Source organism: Diplotaxodon limnothrissa, linkage group LG3, assembly GCF_057381915.1.
Source record: "Diplotaxodon limnothrissa isolate DT_005_m linkage group LG3, D_limnothrissa_male_GT1.1, whole genome shotgun sequence".
NCBI lineage: Eukaryota > Metazoa > Chordata > Actinopteri > Cichliformes > Cichlidae > Diplotaxodon > Diplotaxodon limnothrissa.
This window is the reverse complement of record NC_140598.1, coordinates 1813593-1835969: the sequence shown is the minus strand read 5'-3', so window position 1 is coordinate 1835969 and position 22377 is coordinate 1813593. Positions and strand designations below refer to the sequence as shown.

General features: G+C 42.3%; 1 protein-coding gene and 1 pseudogene across 4 annotated transcripts in view; both read left to right on the top strand.

Moving 5' to 3' along the window:
* LOC146634253 (NACHT, LRR and PYD domains-containing protein 3-like) overlaps positions 1-22377 on the top strand; it is a 675133-nt gene that overhangs the window by 377552 nt on the left and 275204 nt on the right. Inside the window, exon 6 of one of the 4 annotated variants that reach the window (XM_085375199.1) lies at positions 12998-13035. The exons of the other annotated variants lie outside the window; for them this stretch is intronic. Coding sequence (XP_085231325.1) covers positions 12998-13035 — 38 coding nt within the window. The remainder of the gene's footprint in view (positions 1-12997; positions 13036-22377) is intronic. 4 annotated transcript variants of the gene reach the window in all.
* Positions 8902-10964, top strand: LOC146634262 (uncharacterized; annotated as a pseudogene).

The following is a 22377-nucleotide window of genomic DNA, read 5'->3' as shown; positions in this document are numbered from 1 at the left end:
AGTTTCTAACATGATCTGGCAGTGTAAGTTGTGCGCAGCTTCCTTCACCTCCAGAATACAGTTATTTAGACACTACAGGCTGCAGCACAGCCACTATTCCCGAATCGGCCCTCTTCCATGCCTCTACACTGATTGCATTGTACATTTCAGACACTTAATGCACTGAGTACTCATTTGTCAAGATATCATACAGCACAACTTAGCAGTTGTGCAGAGCAGAGTCAGAGGCCTGTGTTATTTAAATGCCCTTTATGCACATTTCAGCAACCCTTTTCTGAAACAGGCCTTTTCAGTCATCTCAGAAAGCATTTGAAAAATCATGAAACAGTGACATGCCCATATAAGGATTGTAGGTATAGCACAAATGTGTACTCTTCATTCAATTCCCATAAAAGTAGAGCACACCAAGCAAGTCTTGCAACAGACTTTCAAAGTGATATTGTCAGTGAGGATCCCCATAATCTCCAAGCCAGTATTTCTGAAGTAGCTAGTGACTCGCATGAAGAATGCCCAGGCCAGAAGTGGGGAATGATGATCAGTGTGACACTGACAGTCTAAGAAATCAACTTAAAAAAAATGTGTCTTCCTTATTCCTAAAGATGCAGGCTATCCTCCATGTCTCAAACACGGCTACTCAAGAAATAGTAGAACACTTTAATCAGATCTTCTCCTTATCTGAGCCGTTGATCAAAGATGCAGTTAGTGACATATTGCAGAGAAACGGTCACAGTATTGCAGAACCTACACTGAGTGAAGTTGTTGCCACTGTCATGGACTGCAATGTTATCTCTACAATAACCTCTAAAAGGTGCTGAGTTGAGTTCAACCAAGCGCAAAAAAACCTTTATTGAGTGCAACTACCCTTGTGTAATGCCAGTGGAGTATCAGCTGGATCAACCTGGACATACCAGCATGTATGTTCCTATCCTTTCAATGATTCAAGAGTTGTTTAAAAATACAGACATTCTTAAGAAGATTACTGAACCAAATACTGCATCTGGTCAATATGCATCATGCTCTGATGGCTCTCATTTCCTTGAAAATGACTTGCTGTCAATTCAATTCAATTCAATTTTATTTATATAGCGCCAAATCACAACAAAAGTCGCCTCAAGGCGCTTCATAGATACAGAGAAAAACCCAACAATCATATGACCCCCTATGAGCAGCACTTTGGCGACAGTGGGAAGGAAAAACTCCCTTTTAACAGGAAGAAACCTCCGACAGAACCAGGCTCAGGGAGGGGCGGGGCCATCTGCTGCGACCGGTTGGGGTGAGAGAAGGAAGACAGGATAAAGACATGCTGTGGAAGAGAGACAGAGGTTAATAAAAGATATGATTCAATGCAGAGAGGTCTATTAATACACAGTGAGTGAGAAAGGTGACTGGAAAGGAAAAACTCAATGCATCGTGGGAATCCCCCGGCAGCCTACATCTATTGCAGCATAACTAAGGGAGGATTCAGGGTCACCTGGTCCAGCCCTAACTATATGCTTTAGCAAAAAGGAAAGTTTGAAGCCTAATCTTAAAAGTAGAGATAGTGTCTGTCTCCTGAATCCAAACTGGAAGCTGGTTCCACAGAAGAGGGGCCTGAAAACTGAAGGCTCTCCCTCCCATTCTACTTTTAAATACTCTAGGAACAACAAGTAGGCCTGCAGAGCGAGAGCGAAGTGCTCTAATAGGGTGATATGGTACTACAAGGTCATTAAGATAAGATGGGGCCTGATTATTTAAGACCTTGTATGTGAGGAGCAGGATTTTGAATTCAATTCTGGATTTAACAGGAAGCCAATGAAGGGAAGCCAAAACAGGAGAAATCTGCTCTCTCATTCTACTCCCTGTCAGGACTCTTGCTGCAGCATTTTGGATTAGCTGAAGGCTTTTCAGTGAGTTTTTTGGACATCCTGATAATAATGAATTACAGTCGTCCAGCCTGGAAGTAATAAATGCATGAACTAGTTTTTCAGCGTCACTCTGAGACAGGATATTTCTAATTTTAGAGATGTTGCGCAAATGGAAGAAAGCAGTCTTACATATTTGTTTAATATGTGCGTTGAAGGACATGTCCTGGTCAAAAATGACTCCAAGGTTCCTCACAGCGTTACTGGAGGCCAAGGTAATGCCATCCAGAGTAAGAATCTGCTTAGATACCATATTTCTAAGATTTTCAGGGCCGAGTACAATAACCTCAGTTTTATCTAAATTAAGAAGCAGAAAGTTAGCGGCCATCCAGGTCTTTATGTCTTTAAGACATTCCTGCAGTTTAACTAATTGGTGTGTGTTATCTGGCTTCATGGACAGATAGAGCTGGGTGTCATCAGCATAGCAGTGAAAATGTATGCTATGTCTTCTAATGATGCTGCCTAAGGGAAGCATGTATAATGTAAACAGAATTGGTCCTAGCACTGAACCCTGTGGAACTCCATAATTAACCTCAGTGTGTGAAGAGGACTCTCCATTTACATGCACAAATTGGAGTCTATTAGATAGATATGATACAAACCACTGCAGCGCAGTACCTGTAATACCTACAGCATGTTCTAATCGCTCTAATAGGATATTATGGTCGACAGTATCGAATGCTGCACTGAGGTCTAGCAGGACAAGCACAGAGATGAGTCCACTGTCAGAGGCCATAAGAAGATCATTTGTAACCTTCACTAAAGCTGTTTCTGTGCTGTGATGAGCTCTGAAACCTGACTGAAACTCTTCAAATAAACCATTCCTCTGCAGATGATCTGTTAGCTGTTTGACAACTACTCTTTCAAGGATTTTTGATATGAAAGGAAGGTTGGAGATTGGCCTATAATTAGCTAAGACTTCTGGGTCTAGAGATGCTTTTTGAGTAAAGGTTTAACTACAGCCAGCTTGAAGGCCTGTGGTACATAGCCGATTATTAGAGATAGGTTGATCATATTTAAGATCGAAGAATTAATTAATGGCAGGACTTCTTTGAGCAGTTTTGTAGGAATGGGGTCTAAAAGACACGTTGATGGTTTGGAGGAAGTAATTATTGAAGTTAACTCAGAAAGATCAATTGGAGAAAAAGAGTCTAACTTAACATCAATGGTACTAAGAGTAGCTGTAGATAATATTACATCTGTGGGATGATTATTGGTAATTTTTTCTCTAATGATAAAAATTTTATTTGTGAAGAAGTTCATGAAGTCATTACTAGGGATGGGTATCGAAAACCGGTTCTTGTTGAGAACCGGTTCCCACTGTTTCAATTACTTGGAATCGTTTGCCATTTTTGCAAACGATTCCCTTATCGATTCCAGTCGCCCCGAATGACGTCACCACGTTGCGGAGCGTCATTTACCTGGCAGGAAACACGGCGCCTAAGCGGCTCAAACGCTCAAAAGTTTGATTATACTTTATGAGAACCGATGACAACAGGGCAACTTGCAAAGTAGATATTTCATTTAAGGGAGGAAACACTACGAATATGCAAAAGCATTTGCTCACAAAACACGCGATGACACGTGTTTTTAATTCCGCTCCGGACTCGTGAATCTCAACCCAGCAGCAGCGGTAACGTTTGCACGTCCTCTCCCGTTAATGCGGCAGGTAAATAATCAACTAACAGTGCATATTATGTTAGCGCGATCTGCCTTATCTGCCATTACTGCCATTACTGTGCGTTTAGGTGACCATGATGAGAGAGACAGAGTCTGGCTGGTGCTCGCTGGCAGTTCTCGCTGCAGTCTACCGGTAGCGTCTCCTTTCAGGCCAGGATAGACGAATGTCACCGAGCAGTGACTCAGTTTGTGGTCAAAGGCTTGAACCCATTTGCCGCAGCAGATGCCCCCGATTTTCGGTAAGTGAATGTGTTTAATTGTAGGCAGGGACATTACTGGATATTCTTGTGTAATTGCCACAGAACAATTTATGTTATACTTTGTTATTGCTACAGAAGAATATTTATTTTATTATTTTACATTTACAATTTTTTTTCCTGGGGTCCCTGTGACACCCCATTGAAGAGCCGTAGGCTGGATCTCTGAAGCTCTCAGTGTTGGGTTTGTAAGGCCATGTTACTCCTAAATTTCTATCTTGTTCAAAGAGAAGATATAAAACAAAGTTCTAAGCTAATCGACCTTAGTGTTCTCCTTTTTAAAAAAAAAAAAAGAATCGATAAGAGAATCGATAAAGAATCGAATCGTTAAACAGAATCGAAAATGGAATCGGAATCGTTAAAATCTTATCAATACCCATCCCTAGTCATTACTAGTTAACGTTAAAGGGATGGTTGGCTCAAAAGAGCTCTGACTTTTTGTCAGCCTGGCTACAGTGCTGAAGAGAAACCTGTGGTTGTTCTTATTTTCTTCAATCAGTGATGAATAGTAAGATGTTCTGGCTTTGCGGAGGGCTTTCTTATAAAGCAGCAAACTATTTCTCCAGGCTAAATGATGATCCTCTAGATTTGTGACACGCCATTTCCTCTCCAGATTACGAGTCATCTGCTTTAGGGTACGTGTTTGAGAATTATACCACGGAGTCAGGTACTTCTGATTTGAGGCCTTAGTTTTCACAGGAGCTACAGTATCCAGAGTCATACGTAGTGAGGAGGTGAAATTATTAACAAGATAATCGACCTCTGTTGGGGTAGCGTTCAGATAGCTGCTCTGCTCTGTGTTGGTACAGGGCATTGGAGATGATAACAGTGGGTGGATTATATTCTTAAACTTAGTTACAGTGCTTTCAGAAAGACATCTACTTTGATAAAGTCTACTCTTCACCGCTGTGTAATCAATTATTGTAAAAGTAAATGTTATCAGGAAATGATCAGACAGCAGAGGGTTTTCAGGAAACACTGTTAAATGTTCAGGTTCGATGCCATATGTTAAAACAAGATCTAGAGTGTGATTAAAGTGGTGGGTGGGTTCTTTTACATTTTGAGAGAAACCAATTGAGTCTAATAACAGATTAAATGCCATGTTGAGGCTGTCATTTTTAGCATCTACATGGATGTTAAAATCACCCACAATAATTATTTTATCTGAGCTCAGAACTAAATTAGATATAAAGTCTGAGAAATCAGACAGAAACTCTGTGTAAGGCCCAGGTGGACGATAGATGATAACAAGTAAGACTGGTTTCTGAGTTTCACAGCTGGGGTGGACAATGTTAAGCATCAGACTTTCAAATGAATTAAGTCTGTCTTGGTCTTTCATTAATTAATAGGCTGGTGTGAAAAATTGCTGCCACACCGCCCCCTCGGCCTGTGCTCCGAGATTTCTGGTAGTTAGAATGACTCGGGGGTGTTGATTCATTTAAACTAACATAATCATCCTGCTGCAACCAGGTTTCTGTAAGGCAGAGTAAATCGATTTGTTGATCAATTATTAAGTCATGTACTAACAGAGACTTGGAGGAGAGAGACCTGATATTTAATAATCCACATTTCACTGTTTTACTCTTTGGTTCAGATGTGGATACTGTATTGTTCTTTCTTTGTAATTGTTTATGTTTAAGTTGTTTGTTGCTGGTTTTTAGTTTGTTTTTTGTCTGTTTGGGAGCTGACACAGTCTCTATGGAGATGGGTTTTTGGGGGGGTAGCAGGAGGAGAGAAGCTGCAGAGAGGCGTGTAAGACTGCAACTCTGCTTCCTGGTCCCAACTCTGGATAGTCATATTTTGGGGGGTTTAATAAATTTGTACATATTTCTAGAAATGAGAGCTGCTCCATCCAAAGTGGGATGGATGCCGTCTCCCCTAACAAGACCAGGTTTCCTCCAGAAGGTTTGCCAATTATCTATGAAGCCCACATCGTTTCTGGGACACCACTCAGACAGCCAGCAATTTAAGGAGAACATGCGGCTAAACATGTCACTCCTGGTCTGATTGGGGAGGGGACCAGAGACAACTACAGAGTCCGACATTGTTTTGGCAAAGTTGCACACTGATTCAATATTGATTTTAGTGACCTCCGATTGGCGTAACCGGGTGTCATTACTGCCGACGTGAATTATGATTTTACTGAATTTACGTTTACCCTTAGCCAGCAGTTTTAAATTTCCTTCAATGTCGCCTGCTCTGGCCCCTGGAAGACAATTGACTATGGTTGCCGGTGTCTCTAGCTTCACATGTCTGAGAACAGAATCACCAATTACCAGAGTTTGACCCCCGGCGGGTGTGTCGCCGAGTGGGGAAAAACGGTTAGACACATGAATGGGTTGGTGGTGTACCTGGGGCTTCTGTTTAGGACTATGCTTCCTCCTCACCATGACCCAGCCTCCCTCTTTCCCCAGCTGCTTGGGATCTGCCGGGGAACAGCTAGCGGGGCCTACGCTATGTTCGGCTGCACCAGCTACAGGGGCCTGGCTAGCTACGGGTGAATGAAGGGTGCGAAGCCGAGTCTCCAATTCAGTAATCCTGGCCTCCAGCGCTGCAAATATGCTACATTTGTTACAGATATCATTACTGCTAAAGGAGGCCGAGGAGTAACTAAACATCTGACACAATGAGCAAGAAAGTGCAGTAGGGACAGGTGAAGTAGCCATGGTGCTAATGAGTCGGCTACGAGCTAAGCTAAGCTAGCAAAACAGTACAGAGAAAGTGAGTGAATACTTTGGCTATAAATTAGGTAGTGAGTACACAGAAAGTGTTCTTCGGATGAAGCACGTGAAGATTATACTATGAAAGAAGAATGTATTTAAAAGTTCTTAATTAAATTGCTAAGTAAATAAGCTACTCAGAAACACCACTGTGTTTGAGCAGGAACAGGAAGTGATACTCTACCACAGAGCGAGCGAACACCAAGTGACAGCGCCACCAATGTCAACAGGGGATCTCATCCTACCACTCCAGCTATATATTGATGAGCTTGAAATTGCCAATCCACTTGGCACATCACGCAAAATTCACAAACTTTGCGCTGTATATTGGGTCCTCGCTAATGTACCACCAAAATACCGATCAGCATTACATGCTATACAGCTAGCAATACTGGTAAAAGTGACAGACCTCCGTAAGTATGGATATGCAGCTGTACTTGCTCCATTGCTGCGTGATGTTCGTACTCTGGAACAAGACGGTGTCTTCATTGAAAGAGTTGGCCAGAATGTCAGAGGCACCATCTTTTGTGTTTCTGCTGACAATTTGGCTGCTCATGGATTAGGTGGCTTTGTAGAGTCATTTAGAGCAGGCCATGTTTGCAGATTCTGTATGGGCTCAATTGAACAGTTTCAAGTAATTGAAGTCAGAGAGAGAAGGTTTCCTCAGAGAACCGAAGCCAGCCATGACCTACATGTACAAACCGTTCAAGAAAGTGACACTTTGAGCAGCCACTTTGGTGTTAAAGGTGGCTGTGTTTTGCGTGAGTCCCTGAATTACTTCCACACAATCACAGAGTTTCCTCCAGATATACTCCATGATCTTCTGGAAGGTATTGTTCCCATGGAGCTTTCTCTTTGTGTTAAAGAGATGATCCGGCTGAAGTACTTCACTTTGGAGTATTTGAATAACAAGATTACATCATTCCTATATCAGCACACCGATAAAGTGGATAGACCTCAGCCCCTTCACAAAATGTTTCTTTCTCGAGGAACGATTGGAGGTAATGGACATGAAAATGCCACTCTGCTCCGACTTCTTCCATTGCTTGTTGGCAGTGTAGTACCAGAGGGTGATAAGGTATGGGCAGTTTTGATGGAGCTGAAAGAGGTGGTAGAGTTAGCATTGTGCCCATCATTTACTGATGAAACCTTAGACTATTTTGTGTGCAAAATCAGTGATCATAGACAGGCACTGCTAGAGGTTTTCCCTGAGGTTAGGCTCCGTCCTAAACATCACTGCGTGGAGCATTATCCTGTTCTAGTTAAGTGCTTTGGGCCCCTGCTGCACGTTTGGACCATGCGGTTTGAGGCCAAGCACCGCTTTTTCAAAAGAGTGGTGCGTGACACTCAAAACTTCAAAAATATTTTGAAGACAATGGCAGTCAGACACCAACACATGATGGCATATCATCTTGCTGCACCATCATTTTTCAAGCCAAAAACTCAGGCATCCAGGGTTGACTCTGTTCTGGTTTCAGCTCTACCAGAGGTTGCTCAAGCACACATTAGAGAACAAACAACTAGTGACACAATCTACAAGACATCAAAGGTGACCATTGGTGGCACAGACTATGTCTGTGGAATGTTTCTGTCTGTAGGAGTCAGTGGTGGACTGTCGAAATTTAGCAAAATAAAACAGATCTACCTTGTGAATCACAATGTATCTTTTCTGTGTTGTGAGTCCTGGTATGTTGAACATCTGCGGTCCTATGAGCTGTCAACTGCTGACACAAGCCTGTCAATCCACCTGCAGTCTGATCTCAACGATACAGTCCCTCTCTCGGCATACAAGATAGACGACTCGCTGCTGCTGACCCCCAAGCGGTTCATTCAAGTGAGACAGAACTGAGTTCAGGTAATAATGAATGGTTCTTTTGTTTATCAGTTATTGTGTTTGTATTCACTCTCTGTATAATTGAGCAATTAATATATTCTATATCGTACCTTTTAACATCCTGATTTTGTCTTTTCATTAGTACAATGGCAGCTGCACCTCCCCAACAACCAATGCTTATTCGTGTTGTTGAGACAGACCGGGCTAGAAAATTAAAACTCAGCTCACGACCAGCCTCTGTTGATGCACTGATCAAGATTATAAAAGAACAGCTGGAAATCGACCTTGACTTCAGTTTGCTTTATGAAGATCCAGACTTTGACGGGAAACTTACTTCCCTTGCAGACATTGAGGAATTGCCAGAAAAAGCTGTTGTGCACATCTCACTTTCAGAAGACTCCAGCTCTACTGCATCTACTGATCTACTTTCAGATGTGTCATCTCCAGAACGTCTCAGTAGGTGGCCTCAAGGTCCTTTTCCAGTTCCCACATTTGCATTTGATGTTGAACTGAAACTTCAACATGGAAATGCCGAATATGAGAGGAGCAACAGACACCTTAAGCTGACTAGAGACCTCAAGCACGACATTATAGAAAAGCTTGCATCTACTATGTATAGTTTTAAGGCTTACCCAAGTGATAAAGAGATTGCAAAAGCTGCTGAGGCTCTTGTAGCCAAACATCCCTGCTTGAAGGAAGCAGGATCTGAGACTGGCTGGAATGGATGGAAAAATAGCATCAGGTTTAAAATGGGCAATTGAAGGACCAAGATGAGACGGGCTGGATGTCAGGAGGTCACTGTTAATGCTGGAAAAAGAAGTAGAAGTAATCCTGATAATGAACCTTCACATTCCAACATTAAAAGACCCAAGCGAGCAGAAGTCAACTTCCTACCAAACTTTCCCCAAGGAAAGGATCTTTCAAGCCTTGACCAGTTGAGGCAAGCAATTGTTGAAGAAGTCAAGAAGGCTGAGAAGAACCTGCCCCTCATTAGAAAGTTGATGGAGACCACATTTCCCCTGCGCAGACAAACCATAGTGATGTCCTGCCCACCAGTGAAGGAGCTCTTGGACCTCTGGCCTGCTCTAAAAATGGAGTCTGAGGTAATATGGATCAGCTCTCTTTAAAATGAAAATTGTAATTCTTACTCATGTGGCAGCTTTTTGCTGCTTTATAAAGGTGTGCGAGATTCTTCAAATTGAACTGTATTGTCCTTCTGCTGTAGTTGTATGCAGAGTTTCAACGGATTACAAATCAGAACCTGCCCAATACATTCTACGCTGAACTTGACCGCCATCTTCCTCGACTGATGACCTTATTCAGACAGAAGGCATCAAAAACTGGGAAGACAGCAGATGCCCTGGCTGAAATTCTAAGAATTCACGATGAACAGGTAATAATAGATTGTTACACATTTCATAGGTTGAACCAGTGGAACATTGGACAGGTTCAATGATTTAAATGAGCTTTTTGAATTTTACTATTAGTCCACTTTGTGTTTGCTATTTGTCTGACTGTATTAAAGATGTGAACAGGTTATTTGTGGACATATGTTCTGATTTGACTGTTGTTGTTGTTCAGTAAACTGTTGGGATTCAGAGATTCTTTTATTGCTACCATATAATCTGCCTTATGAAGAATGTATTAATAACATGTTTCACAGTATCATTTATCAGTAATATTTCCTACAGGGTTTATATTGCATTGAATATGTCTGTCATCACATTGACCTTTCTATTTTTATAGGTTGAGTTCATTTTATACACAATGCATAAATGTGCTTGGTTAGAGTTGATGTTCCATTCTAGAAGGTTTTAAGCTTCACTGGTGAGAGTGTCCAGATGATAAATGCTGAGGGGAGATGAGAACATAGCAGGTTAATTGCATGCACGCTTACGATACACATATTAATCTAGTAGCAGGTCTGAGTGAAGGCCTAAGCGTCTTCTGCTTCAGTTTGAGACTGGCTGCAAAAGTACTCTACTTAGTAATTAATGACGAGGGTCCATTATTAGCTCTCAGAGATGCTAAGACCTGAAGTTATTACCATAAAAGGCAAGCAATGTAGAAAGGAGAAGTTATATGTCGGTGAAGGGTTATTAGAAGTGTACGTGATGTACCCTTGTCTGCACGGGTTGAACTTTTGCCCGTCTGTCACCATGTATTTTTGAACTGTATTGACGTAGGTGTGATATTTTGTCCTATAAAACCAGAACCCAATGTATTCTTGTCAGAGCAACACATTCCGTATGCTGACGGTTGGTTGTTCTCCTGTGATAATAAAACTCATCGTTTGATTGCACTTTTCCGGAGCCTCCGTCGTTTGTTGTCTGGTCTAAAGTTGATCGATCTCGCAGCAAAACTCACCAGTATATACAATTCTGTTTTTATCTGGCAATAGGAAATCCATGATATCCACACCAAGCGCACTACCGTTCTCCACGCCCTTCCTGTCTATCTGCGTGAGGATGTCTCTGGATTTTTCAGAACCTGCACTGTGAGTGTCCTTAAGTATCTAACAGATACTACTGTGTATATAAACAGTGCATCAAAGTACAAACATGTATTTTGATGCACTGTTTGGACTTACCTTTGTTTAGTCTACCCATACGGTTTCCATGTATGGTCTTTTCTGTCTCCTCACTACGAATGAACTGAATTGGTGTTTTGTTGAAATCGATTGCCTCAATTTTTTTGAGTTCTGGTAACTTATTCGGGTTTACAGTGTACTGGACTGTATGTAGCGGAGATGTCAATAAACTTTACTTTGACTTAAGCAGCGAGCAGGCGCACCGAGGGCTCTCGCGCTCACTTTATAGAATTTCGAAAAAACATTGGTGCAAATTATAAGTCTGTATCATGATGTCTGGTGTTTTCGTGTTTGTTGTTTTGTTTTTATTTTGTTTTATTTTGCAAGTTGGTTATTAGATGTTGCTCCAGCCGGTCAGAGAATCCTCGCCGCCCCGCCCTCTCCTCCCTGGGCGCACCTCGCTAACAGAGGGAGCCCTTACTCCCAGCAAAAGGCAATAGAAAAGCGATCGGTGCATATGCCATTCCTAATATGCGCTGGCTGATGTCGGGGCAGCATGAGTACGAGCAATTTTTTTTCTTCTTTTTTTTTGCCGATGCACGTGATGCCGCCCCCCACCACGATGCCGCCCCGGGCAACTGCCCGTGTCGCCTGTATCAAAAAGCGCTACTGAAGATAACAATGTTAGCCTTTTCTGCAGCTATGGGGCATATATGGTATCACTCTTGGCTGGAAGCAGTGCTTAAACAATGGAAAAAACACAAACTTTGTCCAAAAACCTCTTAGATGTTTAGATGTTTCCCTCTTTTTCTTTGGTCATTTTAGCCTTTTTGGCCAGGGTGAAGGGAGTATCTGCCATCAAACAAGAAGACAGCCGCATGTAACTATGATGATGTTTGCCAATTCACCTTACATGCATTAATGTAATAACGTGGTTAGCCTACTCAACGTAAATTACACACGGACAACATTAAGCTACTCACGCAGAGAAGAACGGCTGCTGCATCATCATCCTCATCATTTCTGCTACACTGGCAGGGCTAGGGGCCAGGACTCTCCTCTTCAGGTTCTTGGGGGATGTTGCTAACTCGGTGCATTTCTCGGTTTTAAAAAAATGCTATGCGTCGCCAGGTGTTTCATCAAATTCGAGGTGTTACCTCCTTTGACAGTATCACAGTATCAGCTTAAAGCACTTGTTGCAGGCTGCTGAGTTTGCATCTTTTGCTGTGAAGTACAGCCAGACTTTTGACGGCTTCGCCTTGGGCATTTTTAATCTGTAGCTCTGCTCTAAAAGAACGTACGTACCTGGCCCCACCTACTATCCTCGGAAACATAAAATGATTGGCTAGAATCTAAAGAGTATGACATCTCAGGAAAAAAAAAAAAAAGCACCGAAATAAAGCACCGAAATGTGCGCTGCTTTTCGGTCTGGTTACTACCGTTTATGTCAGAACCGGTGTTCCAGATCAACTGGTGTTTAGATCAACTGGCGTTGGCCGAACAGATGTGTGGCAGACTTGCGTTTCAGGAGCTGCTACCGACAAACCAGCAAAAAAAAAAAAAAAACGCCAAATGTGTCATCTGTGACACTTGTGAGGTTATCTCAAACACACTCCATCAGCCATGATGCTGTTGAACAACAAAATGTTTAAAAATGTCGCAAGTTTACCTGGTGATGTCCTCATGCGCTCAAATACACAGTGGGCCACTCAAATACACAGTGGGCCAAAATTCAAAACTGGAACAAAGTCGCGGGCTAACGTTAATATTTATTGAAAAAAAAAAATCTTCCTCCAGATATGAGAATGAATCTTTTCTTATGGACTCAAACACATTTTGCTGAAAAACTGAATATGGAACAAGCAAAGCTTAATACTAAACAATATATATATTAGCTGTATAATACCAGTAGGCCAGCTCTAATAGTAATTTGGTATGGCTTCGCGGGCCAAATGTAATTAGGCTGCGGGCCAAATTTGGCCCGCGGGCCAGAGTTTGACACCTATGCACTAACAGCTACGCGATTGCGAAAACAGCAAACAATTAATACCACGCTGATGTTGTTCACAGAACAGCAAGAGTAAACAATCGGGAGACTCTTATCGTCGTTATCGTTCCCCTCGCACGTTTTATTTCTCTGGTTTCAGCGTTTTTTCTTCACAACTACAGCAAGCAGTTTACTTTGTATGTACTAACCCCCACCCGAAACATAACCACAGACAGCAGAGTTGTTATACTTTTGTAATTTCTAATTAGCTTTTATTTGCATTTCTTTTTCATCAATGGGCTTACTGAGTGTATCACAGGCTACATAACTTTCTGCACCGACTCCATTGTTCCAGCTCAGACTGTTCACTGTTACCCAAATAACAAGCCGTGGGTGACTAGGCAAGGCAAGGCAAATTTATTTGTATAGCACAATTCAACAACAAGGTGATTCAAAGTGCTTTACAGAGACATTACAAACAAAAACAAATAAAAAGCATGATTTAAAATTGATTAAAACAAGGAAACAAACAAACTAACTAAACACACACATTCATTCACACCTGTTCGCGCGATCTGAACCCTTATCGTAAGGGGAGCTACCAGTCCTTCTGTGGACGAGCGACTAAGGACATCAAAGCCCTCCTCAACAACAAGAAGAGGGCTTTCAGAGGGGGCAACAAAGAGGAGGTGAGGAAGGTCCAGGTGTTACTATAGGACAAGATCAGAGAGGCTAAGGACAATTACAGGAGGAAGCTGGAGTGGAAACTCCAGCAGAACAGCATGAGAGAGGTGTGGAGGGGCATGAAGACCATCACTGGATTCAGGCCAACCAACAGCAGGGGAGCTGAGGGAGGTGAGAATAGAGCCAACGAGTTGAATCTGTTTTTCAATAGATTCGACACCACAGTGTCTGCTCCCACCCCCACAACCTCACCTGCAGTCAGCCTGGAATCCAGAACCACACCACTGTGCCAGCCTCTCTCTTCACATGTTGCCTCCTGTGAGATTCCTGACACCCCCCCCCCCACCCATCACCTTCACTCAATACCAGGTTGAGATGCAAATGAGGAGACTTCACTCAGGCAAGTCTGCTGGACCAGACGGAGTGAGTCCCCTCGTCCTCAAGGCCTGTGCCCCCCAGCTGTGTGGAGTCTTTCATAAACTGTTTATGCTGAGTCTGAGTCTGCAGAGGGTCCCGGTGATGTGGAAGACATCATGCCTCGTCCCTGTACCAAAGACGCCACGTCCCAGTGGCCCCCAGGATTACAGGCCCGTGGCACTGACCTCCCACATCATGAAGACCCTGGAAAGGCTCATCCTGGACCAGCTGCGACCCATAGTAAGACCACATCTGGATCCCCTTCAGTTCGCTTATCAGCCTCGTCTCGGAACAGAGGACGCCATCATCTACCTGCTCAATCGTGTCTACACCCATCTGGACCAGCCGGCGAGCACTGTGAGGGTCATGTTTTTTGACTTTTCCAGTGCTTTCAACACCATCAGGCCGACCCTCCTGGGTGATAAGTTAGCAGCGATGCAGGTGGATGCTTCTCTGGTGTCCTGGATTGTTGATTACCTGACAGGAAGACCACAATATGTACGTCTCCCACAGTGTGTGTCTGACAAGGTGATCAGCAACACAGGGGCACCACAGGGGACTGTCCTCTCCCCCTTCCTCTTCACCCTCTACACCACAGACTTCAGCCACTGCACAGAGACCTCCATCTTCAGAAGTTTTCTGATGACTCTGCGGTGGTTGGATGCATCAGCAGGGATGATGAGACAGAGTACCGGGCTGTGGTCGACTCCTTTGTCACGTGATGTGAGCAGAATCATCTGCAGCTCAACGTGGCAAAGACCAAGGAACTGATCGTGGACTTCAGGAAGACCAGGAAACACTTGACCCCTGTTTCAATCCAGGGGGTCAGTGTTGACATTGTGGAGGACTATAAATACCTTGGAGTACACATTGACAATAAACTGGACTGGGCTAAAAACACCACAGCACTTTACAGGAAGGGCCAGAGTCGTCTCTATTTCTTGAGGCGACTGAGGTCCTTCAACATCTGCCAGAAAATGCTGAGGATTTTCTATGAGTCTGTGGTGGCCAGTGCGATCCTCTATGCTGTTGCATGCTGGGGGAGCAGGCTGAGGGTCGCAGATGCCAACAGACTTAATAAACTAATCCGTAAGGCCAGCAATGTTGTGGGGATGGAGCTGGACTCCCTCAAGGTGGTGTCGGAGAGGCGGATGCTGTCCAAGATAAAGACAATGTTGGATAACACCTCCCACCCACTCCATGACATGCTGGTCAGTCACAGGAGCTCGTTCAGTGAGAGACTGAGATTACCGAAAAGCACCACTGAACGACACAGGAAATCTTTCCTGCCTGTGGCTCCCTGTACAACGCATCCACTTAACACACTGTTTGCTGCTACAGCTACACATGTTTCTTTTCCAACTATTTATTAATGAATGACCTATGTATGTATGTATATATATGTATATATTGTGCTATTCGTAGTTAGTGTATTGTCTGTCTTGTCTTTACGTTGGTTTACAATGGAGCACTGTAACAAAAAATAATTTCCCCCAGGGATCAATAAAGTATTCTGATTCTGATTCTTTTTCACTTTGTGTTTTCAATTCTGTTTAATTTTGGTTAGTTTGCTTCTTTCAGTTTAGATTTTATTTTTTATTTATTATGTATTCAGGTCTATGTCAGAGGCTAGACTGATATAGATTAATGCAGATTTTATAATAAAAACACTGACCTCTTTGAAAGCAGTGACTCACAGTCTTGGAGAAATCCAACATCTAAATAAATGTGTCTATCAAAGAATAATAAGGCAGGTTTTTCATTTTTATTGGTTTTTTTCATTGTTTTTTTTTTTTTTTAACCAAACTAAAAAGCACTAGCAGGACATTTCCTGTAAAATGTTACTTAGGTTTTGAATTTTCCAAAATCATTTCATTGATCATTATCAACAATTTAGTTTTAATTTTTTTGTGCAGTTTTTTCTTGTATTTTAACTTGTTTTTTCAGATCTAGTTTTACTTCTGAGTTTAGTTTTAGTGAACAACAATAACTTTTGTGTGTTTTGTAACACTTCTTCCTGTTGGGGTGGAGCCAGCAGTTTGTGGCGCAGTATTTTTAAGACCGACATGTTGAACCTATATCTAACACACATCTATACAAAATATTCATTTATAAAATCTGCTCTCCGTCTCCTGCTGTCCCTGTAAATAAAAACACCCGAAGCTCAGAGTGTCTCCGGTCCAGCTCAGGACACATTCAGTGTGTTTGGTCTGATTCCCGGACTCTGATGATACACACAGAGAGAAAATGGCGGACACACTCAGCCTCGTCGGAAAACACACTGACTTTAACGGAGAGACCGGAAATACAAACACACACAGTTTGTTGTGTGAAGAAATCAAACGTGAGCTGAACAAACAGTAAAGTTCCTAAAGACAAACTGTTAAAGGAGGAAACGAAGCAAACTTACAGTTTCTTCACACCAACAACAAGCTCCACTCCACGAAGTTCAGGAAGTGAAAGTAAACTTTGAGCCTAATGCGGCGTTTGAGGACACTCGGGAGCATCGAAACACTGTGTGCTGTGTTCACGTAAACCTCGGAAATTCCCAAACCTCTGGCAGGTCGTGATTTATTCCTGTTGATTTTCCTGTTTGAAACACAACCATGTGTCATCACTTTGTTGTTCATCTTCCCACAGCGTTTGAATGTTTCAGCACTAAACTGATGTTTGTTCAAAGCTCATTTCAACCTGTTGAAGTCATGAATGAAGTGCAGACTGAGTGTGAGAGCCAAAGTGAATGTTTATGATTTATTTATTATGGTGGCACAGGTTTAGATTTTTCTGCACCTCAGGTGATTGCATGGGGGTGTGGTCACATGTTATTTACCTGATGCTGGCGTTCTCAACGGGGAAGTCGAGTCAGCGGGTTTTTACACGTCATTTGACGTCACCTTTCAGTCCTGTTCTCAAATGATAAAAGTTCATAGATGCGCTATTTGCTTTGAATAAAAGCGGAAAGTTTGTTGTTTTTCTTTTGAAATAAATACACAAACACAAGTGGGGCTCAGTTTGGCTTATTGCAGACGAGTCACAGCTCAAACCAACTCAGCCGGCAGCAGCTTTATTTGTGGATTGAAGTCGCAACACTGAGAGTGGATCACATGATGTTTGAGGTGTGTCATGTGACATGTTCAGTATTGTCACACATGTCTAGATTGTCCCTGATATCATAGCTGCTCAAACACTGATGATTATATTTGAAGCATTATTCCTGATGGCAGCAAAGTTTGAATGGAGCTCTCTGTCTGTGCTGATTTGTCGCCCTCTGGAGGTCAAAGCACAAACTGCATGATGTCACTGTAACCACCACAGTGACAGGAAGTGTTTTTATGACTGAAACACTGAAATGATGCTAACGGCTGTCGTTAGGCTCACTGACAGCAGTGCTGATGTGTTCATGTCCAACACTGGCTCAGGTCAGACTCCTTCATCCTTCTCCAGCGTGAGGCCGCCCTCAGACCCACAGGAGCTCTGACCTTTGACCTCCTGTACACAACCTGCTTCATCAGCAGCTCGTTCTCTAAACTCCATTTATAACTCAAATATATTTCAGATTTCTGAGCTCTGCCTTGAATCTGTGCCAGTATTCGCTGACATCACAAAGTCCTCATAAGACTGGACACAAGAAATAATCCTGACTGACTTTATTTAAGACTCAGAACATGAGACAAAGTTCAGCCAGCAGCACTGAGACCTGATCCTGAACCCTGAAGCCCTACGACTCATTTCAGCACCACCTGAAAACGAAATCCTACATTTGTGAGCCGGTGTGAGAAAATCCAACGACACAAACTGCGAATCCAGGCTGTGCACAAAAACAGCCACACAATAACACGTTTAAGGACCAGCGGACATTCCAGCATCACGTCTGTTAGCTGGACATCTTAAATGAAACGATAGACGTGGATCCATCTCAGCAAGCAGCTTCTTCCCCCATGGATGTCCACGAGCATCAGTCCAGCTGCTTTAGCCTCAGGACCCAGCAGAAGGTGGAAGAGGAGGAGGATGAATCAGTGTGTGATGCCCTGTGATATTGAATCCCAAGAGGACACAAAGCAAAAGAAAATCAAGCGCTTCCTAAAATCAGCATCTGATCACAAGCCTGCACAGGCCAATCACAGCTGGAAGTTTCCTGGATTTGATCTGGATGCGCAGCACTATTTCAGAGAAAGTACAAGAGCAGTAAAAAATTAAGAGGAAAAAACGAGTGAAAGAAGCCATCTATGTCCACTGTGAGCGACCATCTTTGAACTCTCTGCCATCTATAATCCAGTTTTGAGATCCTCCCCAGACGCCTTAACGCCCACTCACATCCTGGGCCATCTGACCTCAGGAATTCGCATGATAAGGTGGGGCCAGGTTTCACAATGAACACACCCGAAACTCTGGCTGATTGGGGCCCACACCCAGTTTCACACCTTGGCTCAGGTGATTAGAGGATCATCAGGGGGTCCTTTTGTTCCTCGGTGGGGGGTCACTCCCACTAGGTTTATATCTGGGACTCTCCACCATTTGACCTTAGAACTGAAGAAGCTTCTCGGATGAGAGGTGAAACATCTTCAAGTAACTTAAAGAAGTCCAGACGCTTTTCTTTGCAAGCTCCTTTGACTAAGAGAAAAAAGTAGAATAGAATAAGATAAACAGAATGACATAATGTAATAGTATGGTTCTTACACACACACTGGACTTTCTGGACATTGTTTTTGCACAACACTGGTCACTATATTCTTCATTTCCAGTTAATACTTGTACAGCTGCTGTTATTGTGTATATATTTATTTATATTTAGATTTCTTCATACATTCTTATATAGTTCTATATTGTGTATTTTGTTGTACAGTTATTTTATTTTCAACTTTAATTTATATATTTTATCTTATTTTTCCCAGTTAAATTTACCCTTCATTCTAATTTGTGTTGTACAGTTATTTCATTTTTAACCTTAATTTATATTTTATTCCTTCCTAGTTAAATTTACCCTTTTTAATTTTGCATATTTATTTCCTATCTTATTCATAGCCTTTCCTTTTTTTGTTTTCTTTACGTCACGAGCAGTTGTCCAAGCATTTCACTACATATCGTACTGTGTATGACTGTGTACGTGACAAATAAAATTTGAATTTGAATTTGAATTTGAATTTTTAGTAGAAATAAATACTTTGTTCTCCTCTGCAGGTCATCAAATGCACCACAGAAGTTTGTATTTGCACAGCCTGCATATGTTTGATGGCTTTATTATTCTCTGTTCAAAGACAATAACTGTGGAAAATGTCTCATGTGGTATCAGCTTCATTTAAAAATGACTGCAAACATTCAGAGAACATGTGCTGCTGTTTGTCCTACATTTCAACACTGAATGAACCCTGAAAACGTGATGGCAGCTGGCAGATTGGAGTCCACATGAAATATCGGCTGTATGAAGACTGGAAATATAGATGATACAAACATGCAGCCAAACATTTGTGGACATGAATAAACTCTCTGATCCAAAAAGCAGGAAGTGCCACAGCTAGAAAATGAAAGAGTGTAACAGCTGAAGTCAAATGTAATGCAGAGTTGAATCTGCACTTGGATCCATGTGTGAAAGGTCCACATGTAGGGATCACATGAGTCCTGAGAGAACAGTCAGGAAGATGGTGAAGGACCTCAGCCATCCCAACAACAGACTGTTCTCTCTGCTGAGGTCAGGGAAGCGATTCCGCTCCCTGAAGACCAACACAGAGAGACTGAGGAGGAGCTTCTTCCCGCAGGCGATACGGTCTCTCAATCACAATCACACCACCACACAGTACTGACCCACACATATGGTTCTTACACACACACTGGACATTCTGGACATTGTTTTCACTTCATCACTTAAATCACTTTAAGCATATTTGCACTGCACAAGATACTAAATAATGTGGATTGCACAACACTGGTCACTATATTCTTCACTTCCAGTTAATAATGAGATTTTTGATCCGTTGCACCACTACTTAACAGTGTCCCTCTGTCCTTCCAGATGTCAAACAGCTGGAACATCTGCAGCCGACACAGCTCAGTGTGGACAACACAGGGTTAATGTGGCAGCAGCTGTCACATGAATCACATTGATTTGCCTTAAATCAACATGCAGATGATGAATCAAACATCTGGATCATCGTCTCACTGCACTCACACTGAGACCTGCAGCTCCTGCTGACACACACAGAGCTCAAAGCAGGAAGTGGAAATCAGACTGAAGATGGACTCATGGGATATTTACTGAATCTCATTGAATCACTACAGAACCGTTACAAGCATCACATCTGACTGTGTATATGTTTATATATGTGTGTGTTTATTAGAACATGGAAAACAATGAAATACACATTTTTCATCATGCCTGTACTTTGACAAAAACTCAGCTTTGATATTTGTCTGTAGTAATGACAGAAATCATTTCTTCACATTTGACTTCAAATGTCTCAAATCGAGTATTTAAAGTCCATTTGGGGGCTTTGATGAGTTGAATCAATGATTTGGATCATTGATTAGAGATCATACAGTTAAATGCACATTAGAAATGGTCCAGCAGTACAACAGCTAACATGTGAATGATTCCACTGTGAAAGTTTCACATGAATTGTGGGTAACACGCAATAACGTTTGCGCTAACATGAGATCTAAACACAGACTGAACAGCTGACCGAGGACAGTTATAATCTGACCTCACATAAACACACGTTCATCAATAAGTTATTGTCAAAGTTTATCATCTGCAGTCTCTCTAAGGGCAGTTCTGCTAAGGCACTGAATGATTTTAGGCCTGTGGCTCTGACTTCTTTAGTGATGAAGACATTTGAGAAGATAATTAAGAAGGAGATTTTAATGCATGTTGAACACCATCTTGACCCCTTCCAGTTTGCTTATAGAGCAGGGAGAGGTGTGGAGGACGCTGCTGTCACACTCCTGCATCTCTTGTATAAGCATCTTGAGGCCCCCCACACCCATGCAAGATTATTATTTGCTGACTTTTCATCTGCATTTAATACAATTCAACCCTCTTACTTGCTGACAGGCTTTACAATCATTTCAAGCTTGACACTAGCCTGGTCGGCTGGGTGACAGACTTTCTGACTAATAGGTCACAATGTGTGAGGGTGAATCATGTCTTTTCTGATGTGCTCTCCTCCTCTACTGCATCACCCCAGGGTTGCTGCCTCTCCCCCCTTCTGTTCATTCTGTACACAAATGAGTGTCGCAGCAATTTCACAAACAGACACATCCTGAAGTTTGCTGACGACACAGTGATCGTCAGTCTTCTAGTGGGGGATGAGTCAGGCCATGGACAGGTTGTAGATGATTTTGTGAATTGGTGTGATGAGTCCTTCCTTTCACTTAACGTGTCAAAAACTAAAGACATGATTATTGATTTTAGGAAGTCCTCTTATAGCTCATCACCCACTATCATTAAAACTGCCGATATTGGGATCGTTGAGAGTTACAAATATCTAGGTGTGGTACTCGACCATAAACTGTGTTTTGAATCTCATGCTGATGCCACTACTAAAAAAGTTCAAGAAAGACTGTTCTTTTTAAGGAAAATGAGATCTTTTAACGTCTCATCTGAGATGTTGTCCTTGTTTTATAGAAGTTTTATCGAATCTGTGATGTCTTTTTGTATCGCTGCCTGGTTTGGTAACCTGACGGTGAAGAATAAGAATCGGTTGGGACTTCTGGTAAAAACTCCTAGCAAAATTTCAGGGCGCTGGCAAGATGGACTTTTGGCCATTTACAATAGAAATGTGCTTAGAAAGGCTCATTCTATTATTAACTGTGTGAACCATCCACTTCACAGTGAGTTTGAGTTGTTGCCTTCCAGCCGCCGTTTTAGAGTACCTCCGAGGAGGACTAAAAGACTCCAGGTCTCTTTTATCCCTACTGCGTCTTGTCTCCTTAATGGCAAATAATTGTCCTTGAACTTTCTATCATTATTATTGTTATTATTATTCTATAGCATTGTTCTGTTTATTTTTATCCTCCTGCTGCTAAACTAATTTCCCCTTGTGGGACAATAAAGAAATTGAATTGAATTGAATAGAATTGAATAGAATTGAATCATGTAGAGTCCACTCTGCTCCACCCCAGGCTTTAGCTCCGCCTCCTCAGCCCTGAACCCGTCCGATTGGCTGCTCTGCTCTCACTTCTCTCTGTATTTGCTCTCATTGGTTCTCCACACTCTGGACTCTGTTCAGCTTTTTAAGCGTGTCGTTTTTAGGAGTGACACACTTCCTGTTGTCAGGCCTGTGATGTGTCTTAATGTCTGCTGGTGGACAGGAACTATTTTTTGTAGTGGCACAAATCATTTGTGTGCTATCTTATTGTACATGTACCTGATTG